Source organism: Festucalex cinctus, chromosome 6 (assembly GCF_051991245.1).
Source record: "Festucalex cinctus isolate MCC-2025b chromosome 6, RoL_Fcin_1.0, whole genome shotgun sequence".
NCBI classification, from domain to species: domain Eukaryota; kingdom Metazoa; phylum Chordata; class Actinopteri; order Syngnathiformes; family Syngnathidae; genus Festucalex; species Festucalex cinctus.
In genome coordinates this window covers 8,452,947-8,472,360 of record NC_135416.1, presented here as the reverse complement: position 1 = coordinate 8,472,360, position 19,414 = coordinate 8,452,947, and the positions used below count along the sequence as shown (strand labels likewise).

The 19,414-nt window shown below is 39.4% G+C and overlaps 1 protein-coding gene across 1 annotated transcript; it reads right to left on the bottom strand.

The window, feature by feature from the left end:
• Nucleotides 1-307: 307 nt before the first annotated feature.
• gucy1a1 (guanylate cyclase 1 soluble subunit alpha 1) lies at nucleotides 308-16,199 on the bottom strand. Its single transcript, XM_077524029.1, has 8 exons — nucleotides 14,809-16,199; nucleotides 14,594-14,652; nucleotides 12,807-12,886; nucleotides 11,076-11,788; nucleotides 7,738-8,223; nucleotides 5,359-5,502; nucleotides 3,037-3,191; nucleotides 308-2,841 (listed from the first exon to the last, which is right to left on the bottom strand). Exons 1-8 carry the CDS (start codon nucleotides 15,052-15,054, stop codon nucleotides 2,703-2,705), a joined length of 2,022 nt encoding a protein of 673 aa, XP_077380155.1. The 5' UTR covers nucleotides 15,055-16,199; the 3' UTR covers nucleotides 308-2,702.
• Nucleotides 16,200-19,414: the final 3,215 nt, after the last annotated feature.

Below are 19,414 nucleotides of genomic sequence, written 5' to 3'. Positions count from 1 at the left end.
GAAGGCAGATTTGTTTGTTTAGAAAGATGATGATGCTGAACGCCAGCCCCGGCACAGTTTGAGCTCTGCTGTTTCACTGGATACACTGTTATATAAATTCTATACACCGCTGTTAAAATCTGTGGTTTTGTGATGTAAAAAAAAAACAAAACAACACACACACAAAGGAATCATTTTAACATATTTCCTACCATTACCGTAGTAACCTATTCCTACTTAAATCACCAAATAAAATTACCTTAACGATGTTAATTGATATTACTTCATCTCACATTGATGTTTGTGGTGCAAAATATATGCTTTGGACTCAGGTTCATTAGATTTTTATTTATTGCACTCTTGTTTGCACTACAGTAACAATTATAGCACATCATATGAGTGAACGAAGGACATTCATTGTATTCTTGTTTTGAATGCGCATTGTGCAATGAAAACAACATAATAAATAGTGTATAAAGATGTGTACAGTGAAAACAGTAAAAATACTTTTACTAGGAAACTGCAGTACTGGAATGTATAATGAATGTATTTCAAATATATACTTTGATGGAAGATTTTGTGGCTTGCATTCATATTGGAAAAAACAAAAGTGATCAACTTTTTTTTTACACAAAAATGTGCGATCCTGCTTCCATAAGGCACCTGAGTCTGCTCTGTCAATCTTGATTGTAGATACAGTGAAAATATTGAAAAATCTATCTTCATGCGTTTGTCTCTAAACCAAAATATAGACAGCCAATTCAGTGTTTTTGTGAGCTTTTCCCGGTCATATCAAGGTGCAAGCAGGAAGTCCGAAAATTACAAAAGGGGGCAAACGCTGCTTAAATATTTACAGGAAAAATATTTATAGAATTTATCTCTCATTCTAGCAAAACCATCAGGTCAATTTAACAAAGCAAAAAGCACATCAAATCTATATATTATCCAATGATGTCACTAATACGTTTTGGCAGCATTTATGTATTGCAATCTTTAAAATAAAATTTAAAGAAAAACAGTCTTAAGAAAATCAGTGCCTTAAATTAGAGTTTGAAATGATCGAATGAACTCATCCTGCAGTGCTCGTACAGATGGACAATAGCACAAGACTCGTGTGATCATAAACTCATGTCTTGATATTTCAATGAAAATAACATTGCACTCGCATGTCCCATCTAAGATCCCTATTTTTTCGACTGCTGCCTTTTGGTCTGGAATATTAATTTAATTCAGTGCTAGCTTGCTCAGATTGGAATTAATGCTGCATTCAAGATTGCTGGGAAGGTGGAGATATCGTACATGGAACCTTAAAAGGTCAGATTGCAAAGTAGTAATAAAAATGACAACCGCGATTAGCTACTTATTGCGTTGTTGTGGTTGTGTTAAATTGCTACGATAACCGATACATAACATTGCCTCTATTGAGGAACTTCTTAAGTTGAATGCTTCAAAATTGGTACAATTTAGAGTTGAATATACCGGTACACACCTGGAAAATTAACATTTACTCAAAACTTAGAGAGAAATAATATAAATGTGTGATGTCACACTTATGTGAGTACTGTAGTTTTGCTCCATGTGTCACGGGTTAACTTCTTCTACAATGTTCAACCACCAAAACATTGCCTGGCAACAGTATGACCATCGAATGAACTGACTGTCATGGGAAAATGTTGTTTTTGAATGACAACAACTTGGAATTTAACCAATGTCACAGAGCAAAGAGCAGATTGTGTAAAACTTTGAAAATTCCCCTGTGTATTCTATTTTAAATCGTCTCTGTGAATTTTGGGGTGAATTGATGGTTGGGGTGGATTTACAACAGTGAACTCTCAGATGGGAACTCAGATGTTGAGGGTCAAGTCGTGTTTCCGAGTCAGAAATTAATCATGTCTGACTTCCCAGTTTTCTTCAATGCCTCATAATTGTACAGTGGACCTTTACATATTTGCCGTTTGTTATTGATGAATTCAACTTTTTTTTTCTTCTATTATTTACTGAAAAACTCACCTATTTGTTATTTTTCTCGACAAAATACTGTATGAAAGATATTCTTATTGTATTCTCATTTGGCAGCCATAAATACATCAAAGTAGTTGTCTGCTTAAACAAACTTCTACTTGAAACGAAACAGCAGAAGGCAGAAGGTTGTTTTGTTTTTCGATGGAAGTTTCGCCCACACATGCGCTCGCTCACTCTGCTCCCAGGCCCCGACTCGCCCGTCCAATCGCAAATCTAACAGCAGCTGCCTTAGTCAGTGGAAGATGATGGCTAGGATAACAGCACTCTTGATTGTTTCAACAAATTAGGACCAAACAAGGCTTAAAAACCAGCGGAATCTGTAACAACAGCTGTGCGGAACTTCGCTCAACATACAGTATCTACCAACGCCATTTTTTTGTGGTCACTGTGTGGAACTAATTTAACGTCGGTCCATTGGCCAGCACAGGCCACCCCAGGGCATTGACACCATTGAGGTAGCTTTACTGTACTGTAGTTGTGAGGGTACTTTTAAGTGAGCGTCAATTATTTGCGGAAATTAGCCATCCGAGGTCGGGCTCTGTCCCTATCCCTCACAAATAGCAGGGGCCCAAAGCATTTTGAAATGACCCCCAAGTGAAACAAACACTTTTAGCGACATCAATATCTGGACAACTGTAATATAGAAGCACTGATGAGTGTTCGTAAGGAAGAGTCAGGAGCCTCTCTGCAGCAGCTGGACTTCATTTCCACGTCAGTTGTGAAGTTTTGAAGGAAGCCTCTAAAAAGTAACAAACACCAGGAATGTCCTCTGGGAAATTGGCCGGAAGCTCCTGCCTGCTCCTGGGAATGAAAACAAACTCTGGACGGTCCTTCAGCAATCTAGGATGAAGCGTACACAAATAAAACATGAATCAATGTGGCAACTGACTGGACACCCGAGGAAACACAGCGCTCGTCTTGACTTTCAGCTTCCTGTCTGGGACACGTGTTCTGTTCCTTCGGTAACCTTGCAAATGGATGACGGTGTACAGTATAAATTATGAAATGTGACGTAAATACGAGTGGAGATGTCACCTGTGCGTTGTCGGGCTGATGTTGATTTTTCGAGGTTGGCTGCACGACTCAAACTTGTTGGCCAGGGTGACGTTATTTCCGAAAAGGCAATAACGTGGCATCCTTACTCCGACTACACCGGCCAGCACTGATCCGGTGTGCAGGCCGATGCGCATCTGTAAAACAAATACATTTCTGACATGAATCCATCCATCCATCCATTTTCTTGACCGCTTATTCCTCACAAGGGTCGTGGGGGGTGCTGGCGCCTATCTCAGCTGGCTTTGGGCAGTAGGCGGGGGACACCCTGGACTGGTTGCCAGCCAATCGCAGCACATGAATCTACCTTGTTTTTAATTCCACTTTTCAACAATGTCCTCAATTAAAGAGATCCAGTTCAGGAATTGAAGAAATTGTATTTCAGGCTATGCCAGAAACATCATAACGTATGGCATGCCTTGTAATTTGCTTCTATGTAAAATGAGAATATATTTATCTTCTAAAATGAACACAACATAGAGAACAGTGTTGTTAACAACCCTGCCAAAATTGAATGATTAAGAAAAACAACACATAGAAATTGAGAAATTGAGATCACTAATGCTGTGGGCGTTTAGTTTAGTTTAGTTTAGTTTAGTTTAGTTTAGTTTAGTTTAGTTTAGTTTAGTTTAGTTTAGTTTAGTTTAGTTTAGTTTAGTTTAGTTTAGTTTAGTTTATTAAGAGCCCCATTAGCTCCTGACATCTCAGGAGCTAATCTTCCTGGGGCGTGACCTCTGAATGCACACCACGCGGAAACATAGCTACTTCATCTAGCTAGCATCTTTTTATCTGAAAATTTGAGCCATGTAAATATATCCGGTTAAAACCTCCCGTGGCTGGTATACGTACAGTATATCCCAACCGGTCACCGCAGAGCTTTCCATGCTGTTATGAGAGGCGCTAACCACCAGCTAGCTCACAAGCTAACACTTTTTTGTGGCTTTTTTTTTTTTCGGCCAGTGGATATCACAGTCACATTCTCGCTTGATAATTCAAATAGTGATACTGAACTCTTCTGTAAATTGGTAAATTGTGACATTCAGGAAAGATGCATTTTCAGGGTGTAGGTATATCATTAGGGATGTAACGATATCCAAATATCACGATACGATATTATCACTATATATGAAGCTCACGATACAATTATTATCACGATATTATGGGGAGGTTGCCGATATTTAAAAAAGGTCACAATAATGTAAAAAAAAAAAAAAAGAGCTCATACTAAAAAGAGCACAAAATTGTGCTTTTGTACATAACAGCAATGCATATAAACCTCCAATCTCTAATAACGTTTAATATTGAGGCACTTACTCACCTAATGCAAGCACACATTGAGTTCTTCCACATATTGACTCACTTCACAAGCATATTACAATCCTCTTCATCTGACAATTAGTGTATTTTAAACATAGAAAGGGCAAAAACATCCCTAATGAAAATTAAACTGCACTAAAAAAAACTAGCCACCAGAGAGTGCTAGAACTCCACAAATGGATATTAACCTGACTTTTTTTAACAGATGTGTAGCTTTTAAATATCGTGGCCATGACGACGACGATATTGTGGCAGTTTTAATGTCACGATATCACGATATTGCCATTACCGTTACACCCCTATATATCATGTTAACTAATTGAATGCTGTGTTGATAGAAATTAGCTCAATAACTCGCAATTGTGCCAGATAATCACTGACTTGAACAAAGGCACTCAAGTTCTCATATAGTTGGGGAGGGTGGATCATTAAAGGTGACAAAGTGCATCAGGATGCCATTTTAGCCATGTCCAAACAAAAAATAAAACAGGAAAACTGAAATGCTGAAAAGACTGAAAAGTGTTTAACGCTGTATCTCTGCAATTAAGTACAACATAGTTCGTGCAGTCTTTGCAGATATTTTTTGACAATTATTTATAGAAACAAATCTCTGAATTCACTTTACAGGAACTATAATTGGCAAATGCAATTTTACTTGGTTGGACATGTCTCGTTACTGCTTGCCTGCCTCGGACACACCCTTCAGTATGGATTTCTATATCGCCAAAGGAACAATTTATTAGATTATAAGGGTGATATGGTTTGTGTATTTTGATGGCAGCATTATCCAAAAACATACTCTTGGTGTCTGGGCCAACACAGAAATGAAATGAAATGAAATGCACGTTACAGTCCACATGCATTAGGTCCAACTAGGACAATGATCAAATTTAAGATTTTGGTTTTTCACTCTTCTACCATTGTAGTTTTCAAGTTTCTAAATGGGGGTGGATTTTTCCTGGTACGCTGTGGAAAGTGGTTCCTCACCTGTATTGGTTCTCCAGTTGGAGTCTTGACTTCATCAGAAAGCTCCATCATTTTTAAGGCCATGAGTGCAATCTGGACCGCATGACTGTCACTCTCTTTATGTAGGCCACCAGCTACACAATATGCATCCCCAATGGTCTCCACCTGGAGACAGCATAGTACATTAGCATGTCTTCGTCTTACACGGCAATCGGTTGTATAACTAAAATCCACGTCCACCTACAGTAGATAGTTACCATTGCAGTCTTTTGCTCGCCTGCGTCAACGTAAATGTTACAGATGGATTGAAAAGATATAGTCATTAATAAAAAATAAATAAGAAATTATCAACAGAATGAGGAGTATCGTGAAGTGGAAAGCAGTCTGTCTTCCATCCTTCAGCGCAAGACAAGCCAGCAGCCATAAAATTTCAATTCTACTTCATCCTTTGCCGTTTTAAAGTCGTCGTCTTCTTTCATGTAACAGGAGAGCACTCGACAACTATGTGACACAGACAAAGTGGAACTATTTTTAGACCTACACGTGGAGTGGAACAGGGTCTTGAAGGAGCTTCCTCGCATCTTTACGATCTATTTGTCAAACATGCCGCTATATCTCTTGTTAAGGCTTCGCTGACATGTTGTTTATAACATCCAGCCTTTGGCAGGCATCGTCGTTGCCTGATACGCACACTCGGCGTCAGTCTGCAGGTATTTGATGCAAATCACTTCAGCGTGCAAATCTGACTAATATCTGCTATTTTCGATTACATCAATCTGCAGTCAAAACTAAAAGGAAATGGTGCTTTTTAAGTCCTTATACAGCTACGTAACAAAACTGTACGCTGCAACAAAAGGTGTTAGCCACCAGCTAGCTCATGAGCTAGCAGGCTGGGGTTTCAGCTAGCTCATGAGCTAGCAGGCTGGGGTTTCTGTGGTCTGGCAGACGAGCACAAGGTCAATCTGCGCCGCCAAATCCTCCTAATTGAAATACCGACATAGAGTTTTTTTATTTATGGCACCCAGGGAAGATTCATTTTCAGGGTGTAGGCTTATAGCTAGCTAGCTAACTGCACACTGAAGTGACTGGTTGACTATAGTCAAGTAGTCGACATCAACTTTACCACTCCACAATGATTGACGTCAATTAATAACAACACATAACACTTCCAGAAATCAACAGGCGGCGCACACACATCTGAAAAAGCACCCGCTAATGCTAGCTTACAAGCAGCCGTAATTCCTCATGTCGGCAGTCACAAAGTACAACAAAATCCATCATGTAACAGTAAAAATACAGATAATATACTGTAGTGGTAGATTAACAACCTTTATTGTAAAAATGAGTGATTAAAGATGCCAACAAAAGCATACAAATAGTGTGTCAGCCTTCTTCGCGCAGACAGAACACACACGTTTGCTCCATCCCACTCATCCAATCACAATAAAAGGTTGGAAGAACGGTAGTGGAGGCAGGCATGATATAGCCATTGATTTGATTCATTTTTCATCAACACGTTGTCTGGTTTAATGTACAGTATTTCAAATTAAACATCTACACTAGTAGAAATAAAACTGATTTTCCCCATCGAGCTGAACTAAAGTGCAACTACTCTATTCCAGTCCCCCAAATATGTCTGTTTTTAAAAAAGAAAACAAGCACAGTTTACAATCATGTCTAATTGTACTATAGTTTTTGTGTGTTCGCTATGCGCCTTTAACTCATTTGCTCCCAATAATGTGTAAATACGTTTTTTTTATGTTCTGTGTCCCAAAGACGTATTTATACGTTTTTTTGTTTTTGTTTTTTGTTTTTTTATGCTAGAGCATACAGAAGGCTTTGATGCAGCCTCTCAACTGCAAAGAACGGTTGCAGAAATGGTAGTTATTACACAAACGGCCAGCAGGTGGCAGCAGAGCAAAGGAGATCAACCAGAGCCATGTAGAAAAAAAGCTAAATTACTTACAATTTTGAATAGATTTGTGAAAACTGATGAAACTTAGACTCTTCTAATGCTAATTGCTGCAAAACGGAAACAGATAGAAACATGTTTTTTTTTCTGATGAAAGAAGAGACTTTAATCTTTCTTGTGATAGGTCCCATGCTTTTTTAGCAATAGAACACAATATTCTGTGGGCCTTGCAAAATCAGTCAAAATCCAGTAAAACAGCCGGGAGCGAACGGGATTGCTTCTGTGAAAATGGCTGGGAGTGAATGAGTCGGGGTGTGGCCTAAATGCGTGACGTCAGAAACTGGAGCCGTGTTGGCTGTTTAGTCTTTTGTGCGCTCGTCAACATGTGAGTTGTGGCAGACAGCAGCTCCTTACGAGTCTTATTTTGTATTTGAAGCTGACTCGCGACTTAAATCACTCGGTGGAAACATGAAGGCACACAAACTTACCTTGTAAACATCGAGCTCCCCACAATGGTGGTCGAACCTGGTGTACAGCTCGTTGAGCATGGTGATCACTTGCATCGGCGTGCAGAGCGAGCAAACGGCGGTGAAGCCCACCAGGTCAGAAAACAGCAGGGTTACCCGCTCAAAATTCTTGGCTTGCACCGTCTGGCCCTGCCACAGTTGCTGAGCGACAGTGCCGGGGAAGATGGAGAAGAGGAGGTCCACCGTCTTCTTCTTCTCTTCCTCGAGCGCCTGGTGCGCCTGCTCCAATGCCGCTTTGGCCTTGCCGAGACGTTTCTTCAGGCCGTCCTGCGCTTTGGCCTGCTCGCCGACCAGGACGACGTCACGTAGCGCGTTATGAATTGGGATGTCAGACAGGTAGAGGCCGCGGCCTGTTAGCTCCTCCAACTTATCCACACATGGCGAGCCTAGGAACAAGATCACGTTGGACTCGGAAACGTAGATCATTTGGCCCTTGAGGTCCATGAGCTGAAAAGACAAATCAGTCGGATTTTTTTTTTCTACTGTACAGTTTGGTTTACTTTGTTCAAGATTGTTTTTCCAGTGTCCTTTAAGACAACAGAACGCACAAATCAATAATCTCTCTCAGGACGTACTGTATGACTAAGAACACAAAGTATTGGCAGCTCGACAGTGTGCAACTGCGTCAGCCATGCCAGAGTAGAACATTTATTTATATTGCAGCGGAATGCTATTTCTAAACATGACAAATGCCAGCCAACCTAAGTCCACTTTGTCTTTTCCCGCACTATTCTGATCCAGTTGCGCTTCGCACATTCGGATACATTCATGCCAGTGTCCGGGACAGTGACAATTTCCTTCAGAATACGGGACTGCCAATGAAAATTAGCTTAACTTATCTAACTTGGGACCATTAATATTGAGAAATGCTGAATAATGTGTGTTGCACCTTTCAAATAAATAAATTAAATTCAAGCCGGCAAATTAGCAAGACGACTTGAACTCCTCATTTTATATCATCTCGGTTGGAATATAATTTAAAAATCACTCACAATATATATATATTAGGGGTGTGAATTGCCTAGTACCTGACGATTCGATTCGTATCACGATTCACAGGTCACGATTCGATTCGATACCGATTAATCCCGATACGAATTTATAAGTCGATTGTTGCGATTTTTTTTCATTCAAATTTAGAAAATACTAATCAGTAAGCTTGTAGAGTGTAAGATTTATATGAAAATGTATTATTTATTTATCTGAAATTTCAGTCTTATAGAGGTTGTAATCTGTTTCATGTTTGAACAGCATTAAAATAAAATATTAAGGCTTAATGTTCCGTTCATATAACATTCTTCCATGCTCAAGGTGTGAATCCTAACCCGAAGTCAGACGTTTTGTTGAATATTTTCCCATTAAAAATGGAAGTTTAAAAATCGATTCACACACAAAAAAAAAAAAAAACAAAAAACAAAAAAAGGCAAGGATGATAAGACGTTGAATCGGTAAGACTACCGAATGAACAATTCTGAGCTCTTAAAAAAAAAAAAAAAAAAAAAAAAATCGATTTTTTTTTAATCGATTCGAGAATCGCGCGATGTAGTATCGCGATTAATAAATTTGCACAATGCTACAAATAGCTGAGCTGTAATCAATGCATTAGCTTGTGTCTTTGATTTTGCTTCTCTGTACAGTGTCTCTTTCCTTAAAAAGTCATGACTACGTTAACTGTTTCTAAATTGTCTTAACTGTATTTTAATTCTGTCCCTTAGGGACAATAACATAAATTGTAATACGCTGGCAAGAATCTGAAGATGGATTACGGCCAAACTTTATGTAGTCCCTTTACTTTCCTCACACTCTAGAGCAGATGCACCATTCGATCTAACGGAACATGAAGAACCTCTCGTTGCAACTCAGTCAGGGGTTACCTTGAGAATTATGGCCGTTATCTGGAAGTTTTGTCACATCGGAGAAAAACAGCTCTTCTGACTCAATGCACCTTCTCCGCTTGACTGGTTAAACAAGTTGGATGGATGACATCTGTTTTCCAAACGCGAGCAGGTGCACGGGGAAGGCCCTGTCTCAGATCATCTCCAACGCAATTTGTATGCTTTCGCAGTCAGTGTGAATACATGGGGAAAATGTTGCTGCTAAAAAGAGCATCCTGGCGCTCTGCCGTGGCTTCTGCAAAGGACTCATACCGTAATTCTCTGGTGGAAAGATGCACAAATGCTGGTCATTACGCGTGATGTAAAAATACTTCTGTAGCATGGGTCAATAGATGCATGGAAGTATAAGAGCAGTGACGTTTACATCGTGTTAGCTTTGCCATGCTCGGTTGAACCTATTTTGAATGACAGTTTTATTTACAGTACAGTAAAGGGGATCGGGACAGAGCCGTGACACAAATAGTGAAAAAAAAAACCGCACTAAAAGGTTTATAATTGCCTGTAGATGCCACAAGATGGCGCCAAATATTAAAAAAATAGAAATTTCTATCCTGACTTCAACATGCACTGCTAAACTTGACTTAAAAGTCTACAAACAAAAACGTTTTCTCAGTTGCAAGGCATCAACTGGTCCTTGTTTTCCCCACCAAATTTGGTGTATGAAAGCGCTACAATGATCACGGCGCCAAAGCACTACTTTTCAATTCTCTGTAATTTTTGTGGAGGCTATCCTCTGTCCTATGCTGCAAAACTTGCCTATTCACAGTTTTGTACATTTTGACATTCTAAGATACCACCTGATGGCGCCAAAGCCCTGTCTAAATAGGAATTGGTCTCAAGGAAGTAGGCCTATGTTGAATTGATATTATTGACTGAGATGTATATTGTATGTCAGGCTAAATTAAGCCTGTTAGTAGAAATTACAGGGACTCTTCATCACATGCATGCAAATGCACACTTCCAGCACTTTTTTTTTTTTTAAATCAAATAATCTGTCAACCATTTATGGGTAACGTTCTAAAATGAGTCTGAAATTATAATTGATGGGGATTATTGTTTGTGGTTTATTTGTGAATTGAACTATTAATATAGTTTTCTGGGGCATCCATTGCTTTTTATGGTAGGCCCCTAACCCTTTTGAATAGTGGGCGTTGATTTATTTTCCTATTGCCTGACTGAATGCCTCTCCTGCTTTCAAACAAATAGGTATCAATGTTTACTCAGAGACTTCTCAGTTCTTGTCATGGCGACCAGTTGCACCCGTCCATAAATAGCGCGAGGCCGACTGAGCCTTTGATGGAGAAAAGGCCTCTGACATTTGCCTGTGATCTCAGCTGGTGGCAGAATCTTGATTTCCACCTTGGCGCCGCTAATAAGAGACTGGAATTCTGGTCCTGGACGTACCTTTCCCGTGTTGTCAGCTCCGGAGACCCCGTGCTTGATCCGAAGGACAAACTGGGTGTTGAGCATGGTCAGGATGCCTTGAAAGGTGCATTTGATCTGAGGGCACACGATGGAAAAGCGTTCTTGGAACGTCGACGCTCGTCTGATGCCATCCTTCCTGCTCAGTCTCTTCCTGAGCCCGTGTCCGATTTGCACCAGAACCAGGTCCTGGTCCAGGATAAGATGGAAGGGGAAGATAGTGGAAAAGAGAGAGGTAGGAAGGGTCCCGGCCGAGGTCGCCCGCAGAGGACTGGGGCTCAGGTTTTTATCGCCCTTCACAACCACAGTGTATAAAAGACTGTGCTGAGGATTGGATTGAAGGATGCTGTCTTTGGCACAGGGGGGGTCCATCAGCACATCCACGCTGGTGTGGTAGAGCAGACGGGCGGCTGCCTTGATGACCCCAGGGAAGAAGAGCTCGGTGGTGGGGTGAGGGTTGAAGAAGTAGACAGTAAGCAGACCCGGATCTTTGTCTAAGCACAGCACGGATGCTTCGTTTAAACAATCGCCTCCATCTGCTCGGGGCGCGCTGCTCTGCTTCAGCAGCACGTTGAAGCTGTTGAGGAAGTCGTGAAGCGCGCCCCCAACCACCCGCAAAATGTGGCCGTCCTCCTCGTAGCACGTGTGGAAGAGCTCCTCGCCGAGAGACACTCTCAAGGCTTCGATTGGGATGGCTGCGGGATGCAAGCAGGAACAAGTTGGAATACACTCATTTGTTGCCTGCGGTTCACATTTAATATCTGTGTGTCGAGTTATTCTGACAGCAAATTGAGACTGGTATACATTCAATATACTGATGTTTACATTCCAGTACAGTATCATTTCTCCAGGGTTGTCTCATGGGAAAATAAAATATTTACAATAACACTCACTTTTTGTGAGATATGGTGCATTACTGTGCAACATCTTGCGACACCATTAGCTCTGGTATTTTAACAACTTTTTTTTGTAAGTCATTTTGACATCCATCCATTCATTTTCTGTCCTCGTCAGGACAGCGGCGCTGGAGCCAGCTGGATACTCTTTTTACATCGCGCCCCTGGTGTTCAAACTAAGACACTACAGTCACATGAACCAGCGCATGACGTCAGAACGTGATGACAAACTTGTATTCTGTAACTATAGGCAAATTTGAAGCATTGTTCTTGTATTTTCCTTCATTCTTTGCACTTGATTGCATTCCTTGAAAACTGGTGGTGCTCCCAGATACTTGGAATGATATTTACTTGGCCACTCCATATTTGTGTTTTATTTCATGAAATACCTGTTGTATTTTTTTAAAGGAATTATATCATTATTGGGATATAAAAATGACCTACTCAAGATATAAGATTTTGTCCATATCATTACAACAGAACAATAGGGCACATACAGTATAGACGATGGACAATTTAGAGTCTCCAAATCAACTTTTGGGGGAGAACCCTCCCACTATGTCACTACATTGCCCTATTTTTAACATTGCATAGTAGATAATATGACAATTTGCAGCACAAAAATGTAATGTCCATAAAACAAAAAGAACAAATGAAATATTGATTAGCACCTGGATAAAATTTTCAGCAACAGGAATGTATCAAAGGAACCACTTCAAAATTGGATTGGCACTGATGAGGCCGGTGTCTAGATTGATTTTCTCATGAGAGTTCTATGTCCAAATATTGACTTGTAGTGTGTCTAATTTCAGTTTACCTGTTTTGGTTGAATGAGTGTTCATCATCTCCGTTAAATGCTCTGGTTCTTCTCTACAGTCCGTGCAACAGACTACAACGCTGCCAACACAAGGATAAAGTTACATCAATCAGCAATGGATTTGACAGAAAACCCTGATAAGAATTGTTATAATGTACAGTATAACAATGATGCAGAGTATGACAACGACGACAGACTAATCTGAAATATTTATGGAAACAAAAAGCAACACATCTGCATTTATTTGGCTAATCTGCCCAAAACATAACAAATTACTGCCGTGATCACTCAGACATAAACAGTGGATATAAAAAGTCTCCACACCCCTGTTGAAATACATGTTGTTGTTTTTTTGTGATATAAATCCTCTCACAACTCTTACGTGTGCACAGTTGCTGGAATGTGGCTGACTGAACTTCAACTCAAGTCAGAGTGTACCTAATGTTGTGTCCAATAATCCCCCCTCCATCATGGGGGTTACGTTAGACCACCCCAGCAATAAGTGCAATGCAAAACATGAATGGTAATACTGCCATGCACGCAAGGCATGTGTTAGTGAATTTACGGCACTTACTTTTTAAAGGTTAAACACAGTTTTAAAATATTACAAACACATTTGACCACTTATATTGAGGGTGCGCAAGAGGAGTGGGTATCACAAAAATATTGTACAGTATAAACAGTAGGCTATATGATCCCAGTGTGTTTTCAATAAACAAATCCTGTTTTTTCTAAATTGGCAAACTTATCATCACAAAATGTACATCAATAATCATGCCCAAAGATGCACTTTATAAAATGAACCTATGGGCAAAGAAAAATAAAAATAAAAATCAGGATTACAGATTATTTGACATCAAATTTAGTCTGGTCATAAAATAGGATAAGATAGTTTTTTGGCATTTTGAACACAGAAAAAAAGTTTTTAATTGATGTTTGTGCATGATTAAACAGGTATCCCCACCCCCCTTCTCCCCCTTAGTATACCACATTTCATAAGCAACCAATGTACATTTTTTAATAAAGCAAAACTGAAGGAATTTTTTTCAGTACGGCTGACAGTGGAATTACACCCAAAATTGTAACTGTAGAATCTTAAAAAAATAATACTAAAATAAAATTAAATACCCAGAACCTGTGATGGACATTGATTTACTGTATTTTTAGTTTTTGAATTTGTAGATTTTTTTTATTTTTTTTTAGCAGCATCCACCATGAACCTTCTTGTTCTTAGCTCATGTCGATCATCATTATTAGAAGACAGAATCTGTTTGTTTGGATATAATATTTATACTTGTGATTGTTTGTTGTGTTGTGCACCTTGTATGCTTATCTGTCCTGTCAAAGCACTTAGGAAACACGTTTTAAGGCGCTAATGACAATAACAATTATTATTGTTATTATTGTTGTTGTTGTTGTTATTGTTACTGTATGGTCCTTGTTGGAGTTTATTTTAAATGTGAACTGGCCCCTGTTGTTTTCCACCCTTGCTTGAGTGTGCTCTCACTGAAATGACAACTACATCAGATACCTAGATGGAAGTTCTACACCAGGGGTGCCCAAGTTCGGTCCTCGAGAGCCCTTATCCAGCCTTTTTTCCATGTTTCTCGCCACTAACACACCTGATTCCTGATCAGGATCGTTATCAGGCTTCTGCCAAGCTTGCTGATTAGCTGTCATTAGATTCAGCTGTGCTGAATTAGGGAGACATGGAAAACAGGCTGGGTAGGGGCTCTCGAGGACCGGACTTGGGCACCACTGTATCTACACCAAATTTAAAATATTACCTTTCCGATTCCTTGCTTTGTCTCATCATTCTTTGGAGGGCAGCGTGCAGCCTCTGAAACTGTAAAGTTAAAGAGAGAGGCGTCTTTTAATTGGGAGGGGGTTGGGGTGGTGGCTGGTGGGCTGATAAAATAGAACAATCCTAAAATGGCAGCCAATTTTTTATTTATTTATTTATTTTTAAAGCTCCTTCTATTTAGCGCACGCTTGCTCCCACCTGAGGACACGCCAGTTTGCGAATGCTCTCTCCGAGGGTATGTAGGTTGACTTTGGCTCTGCTGCTCCTCTGCGCGGGTTCGTGCGCACTTCTCCCGCTGCGCGCCTCCGAGCTCTCCCCGGCATCTCCTCGCCGCGCATCCTCTTCCTTCTCCTTCTCCTTCTCCTTCTCCTCCTGCCGCTGGTTGCTTTTGGAGAAAGGACACTCTCCGGATATCTTCAGCTCCTTGAGCCTGGCGCAGAACATCTTCACCGGTGCTGCGATGTCCTCTCCTCACCATACAGGCGCTGAGCTCATTGTGCATGCAGACAGACGCGCCAGAATGCCATCTTCTGGTGCGCGCATGTTATTGTTTTGTTTGCATCCCTTCCTCGCTAAATCTTCAACCGCCTCCTCCAAGGCGTGATGCGATGTTCTCCTGGACTCTGCTTGTGTGGACTGATGGACGGTGTAAAGCGATCAGTGCCAAAAAAAAAAAAAAAAAGGAAGGAAGGAAAAAAAAAAGCCAATGAGCAGCAGCAGCAGGAGGGGGGAGTGGGGGGGTAGGCAGAAGAGCTGCAGGCCAATCCATGCTCAAGCACGGCTGGTGAAGCTGAGCGACCTATCAGCAAGGACATGTTATTTCCAGACGACTTCTCACATGCAATACACTTTTCTTTTCTTTTTTGTGACTTTGAATGCATTTGGCTGCAGAATGGAACGAGCGGTTAGCATGCCTGCTTCACAGTTCTGATGTCCCGGTTTGAAATCCCAGCTCCGGCCTACTTGTGTGGAGTTTGCGTGTTCTCTTCAGGCTTCCTCCCATATCCTAACTCACTTGCTGGGTAGCTGTCAATTTTCAGCAGATTGGGTTGCTTTTACCCAAAGTTGGTTTGGAAATTGATGTCACCATTTTGGACATAATCTGTACTCGAGTTGAGGCAAATTTCATGGAACATTAGACTTTGAACACAGGGATTGGGGTTCAAATCCCAGTTAGGGTGAACAGTACACCCACAGAAAAGGGGTTGCATTATGGGCATCTGGTGTAAAAACTGTGCCAAACAGGTCATGTGAATTTGTAGTGGCAACCCCTGGCAGGGAAGTTTCTTCTTCTTCAAAAATGTTCCAAATAAAATTAGCATATAGCATAACCACAGCTGTACAGATATCTTGGTAACCCATTTCTTGCTAGCTGCAACGCATTAGTATAGATAGTCTTTAGTCCTTGTTGGATCAAAAACTTTACCCAACATGCTGATGTGTCAACTCCTCCACCCAATACGCTGGGTATGAATAACTCAGCTGTGGCTCAACACAAATAAGATTTTAACTAATTATTCACATCGAGAGGCATGGAAAAAACTTGATTAGACGAGAAACAAAAAGAGTTGCAAAGAGAGACAGTGGGAACAGAAGTAATAATCCGACAAAGACACACACACTTCTCAGGAGGCTTATATAGACAAGGTATCAATCTGATTGGTTGTGGCTAGACATGTGGGCAACAGGACTGACATGGAATTATCTGATTGGGCGTTGACCAGGTAAAGGGATTAAAGATTCTTGACATCACATAGCCCTTGACATCACATACCATCACATAGCCTAAAACCAGTTGAAACTAGATGCTGGTTACATCAGTTCAAAACAGACACTTGTTACATCAGTACATAACAGACACTTGACCTCACGGTTATGAACCCAACTTAACAGGTCATGAACTCAAACTTAACCATGGCGTGACCCCAGACATGGCACCAATTTTGGTTAAAAATCGGACTGACCCACTACCTGGGTCAATTTGATCCAACTTTCTATTGTTGTGTTGTTGTTGTTTTTTTAACCTAGTAGTTTCAAGAATATAGACCTTAAAATAAATATCAATAATAACATAATTAAATGTAATTTAAAGATTTGGCTATGTTTTGACTCAACAATATTCAAGTACTGTTTTTATTTAAATTATATTATATTAAATTAAATTATATTAAATTGTATTTTTTATTTATTTATTTATTTTATTTATTTATTTTTTTATTTATTAATGGCATTTATGTTTAAAATTTGCATAATGTCACAATGGCTGACAGTAATACTAAATATTAGGGGTGTGAATTGTCTAGTACCTGACGATTCGATCCGTATCACGATTCATAGGTCACGATTCGATTCGATACCGATTAATCCCGATATGAATTTACAAGTCGATTGTTGCGATTTTTTTTTGTACTTAAATTTAGAAAATACCATTCAGTAAACTTATACATGTACACTGTAAGATTTGTATGAAAATGTATTATTTATTGATCTGAAACTTCAGTCTTGGAACTGTGAGCCACTGTATTTAACAAACAGGTTGTAACATTTTTCATGTTTCAACAGCATTGAAATAAAGTATTAAGGCTTAATGTTCAATTAATATAACATTCTTCATGCTTAAGGTGTGAAAGTTAGACGTTTTGTTGAATATTTTTCCATCAAAAATGGATGTTCAAAAATCGATTCGGCTGCCTATTGAATCGATTCGAGAATTGCGTGCTGTAGTATCGCGATATATTGCCAAATCGATTTTTTTTAACACCCCTACTAAATATGCTTTTTAGGAACCAAGCCTCTGAGTTATTTATTTTTTTTGTAACCATGCTAAAAAAACAAAAGCGCTGAAATTAAAATCTCCTGATGATAAAAGTTGGTATGTGTGTACCCCACTATAGACAGGTACAGTCAGACATGCATCGTTGTGCGATACATGAAGTACCGCTGAAAAGTTCGAGGACACTTTGTCATTGAGAATCATGCGGAAGTGTCTCCAAACTTTTCATGACAAACTTTTACTGTACGGGACTTCTAATCTTGTGCTATTTATTCTTTTTTTCTCCTGTATATATATATATATATATATATATATATATATATATATATATATATATATATATATATATATATATATATATATATATATATATATACCTTGCATAGACATCTGTCACGAAATTTCAATCTGAAAAATAATGCATGTTCACAATGTTTACATCTATCCAGCTAAGTGTCATCACACACAAGCAGAAGATGTATGTGATGCTTATGTCTTCCTTCTGGATGTATCGTGTATGTGCACATTGTCTTCCCAGCTCACAGTATGATTCTTATTCTGTATATTCAACCAGGGCACGGATCTTGTTTACGAAACGCGGAGAAGATAGCAATGGCCCTGTTGCAAATCAAGGTCGACATGGTGAGATTTCACCAAAGATAAACAGCAATAGATTCCAGTGAGGTCAATGTCAAGCAAAGCTGGTTCCTGATAGATTGTGACGTTTACAGTATAGGGCGGTCCTCCAGACATATTTTCAATAAATCCTCCTCTGTGTTATTGTTTTTCAGCTGAGCAACATTATGTTATGTTGTTGTGAAGCAAATGTTATCGAAGAACGTAACATAAATCCTCACATAGTGGCCTTCACAACAATTAATTATATCCACTTGAAGAAATTAATACCATATTTCAAATTGACACTTCATTTTTTTTAGGATTTGATTTACCAACAATATCATGTGTCATAAATATCACAACACATACTGCCGACAGAGCAGCGTCATATTTTTTTTCATTATGTTTTATTTTGACTGTGTTTTTAAATTGTTAGTATTAATTAGTCCATAGAGCGTGTTTGTTTGTTTTTATTTATTCAAAAGTGATCATTTTAATTTAGTTTGTATTATTTTTAGTATTAACTAACATGTATTATTATTATTATTATTATTATTATTATTATTATTATTATTATTATTATTATTATTATTATTATTTAACTAATATAGAGTGTTTGTGGAACGTAAACTCAGAAGTTGAAGAACATGCAATTGACAAAAATAAAAATGAGGGACATTCCACTACAATTATAGTTAATTTTAGTTTTAGGAGCGTAACAATTTTATTTTTAGTAATTTCATTAGTTTTTGTCCATGTGCAGGTGTCAGTTCACTAGCTTGTGTCAGTAGACGCACATCTATGGGACTTAGTTGCTTGATGTGGGGTGACTCCCAAAATCAGGGGTCACCAACTCCAGTCCTCGAGGGCACCTTTCCAGCATGTTGAGGATGTTTCACTCCTCCAATGCACCTGATTCAAATGACCGGGATTGTTATCAGGCTTCTGCAGAGCTTGCTAATGAGTTGATCATATGAATCAGGTGTGTCGGAGGATGGAAACATCCACAACATGCTGGATAGGTGCCCTCCAAGACTGGAGTTGGTGACCCCTGCCGTAAATCGCTATAAAACTCTTATGACCTTGCAAACTTCCTGGGCTCCTCACTTGCACTCACTTCTATAAGTGTTTAGAATTTAAGCCACTCCCACCACTCCTAACCCAATGTCGTGTTTGTTTGTTTGTTTGTTTTACTTGTTTATTTTATTTTAATATTTTTTGTCTCTGTCCGCTTTTTTTTTTTTGGCAAATAATGAGCAATTCTTCTAAAAAGCGGCTTCAAGCTGTTTAGTGCTTCTCCCAGTTGAAATTAACTGTCAAAAAACTGAAAATAAAACTAGAGGACTTACACATTGTTTATTTAGATTACAGCATAATTCAGGCTTGGTCAACTAGCTTAATGCTAACGCTAAC

Bases quoted from the DNA above. Each gene is read 5' to 3' on its own strand.
- gucy1a1 (XM_077524029.1), bottom strand. From the start codon at position 15,054: ATGTTCTGCGCCAGGCTCAAGGAGCTGAAGATATCCGGAGAGTGTCCT. The intron at 3,192-5,358 runs GTGAGGAACCAC...TTTGTTTTACAG, and splicing joins CAACTGGAGAACCAATACAG to ATGCGCATCGGCCTGCACAC. The intron at 2,842-3,036 runs GTGACATCTCCA...GCTTCATCCTAG, and splicing joins ATCAGCCCGACAACGCACAG to ATTGCTGAAGGACCGTCCAG.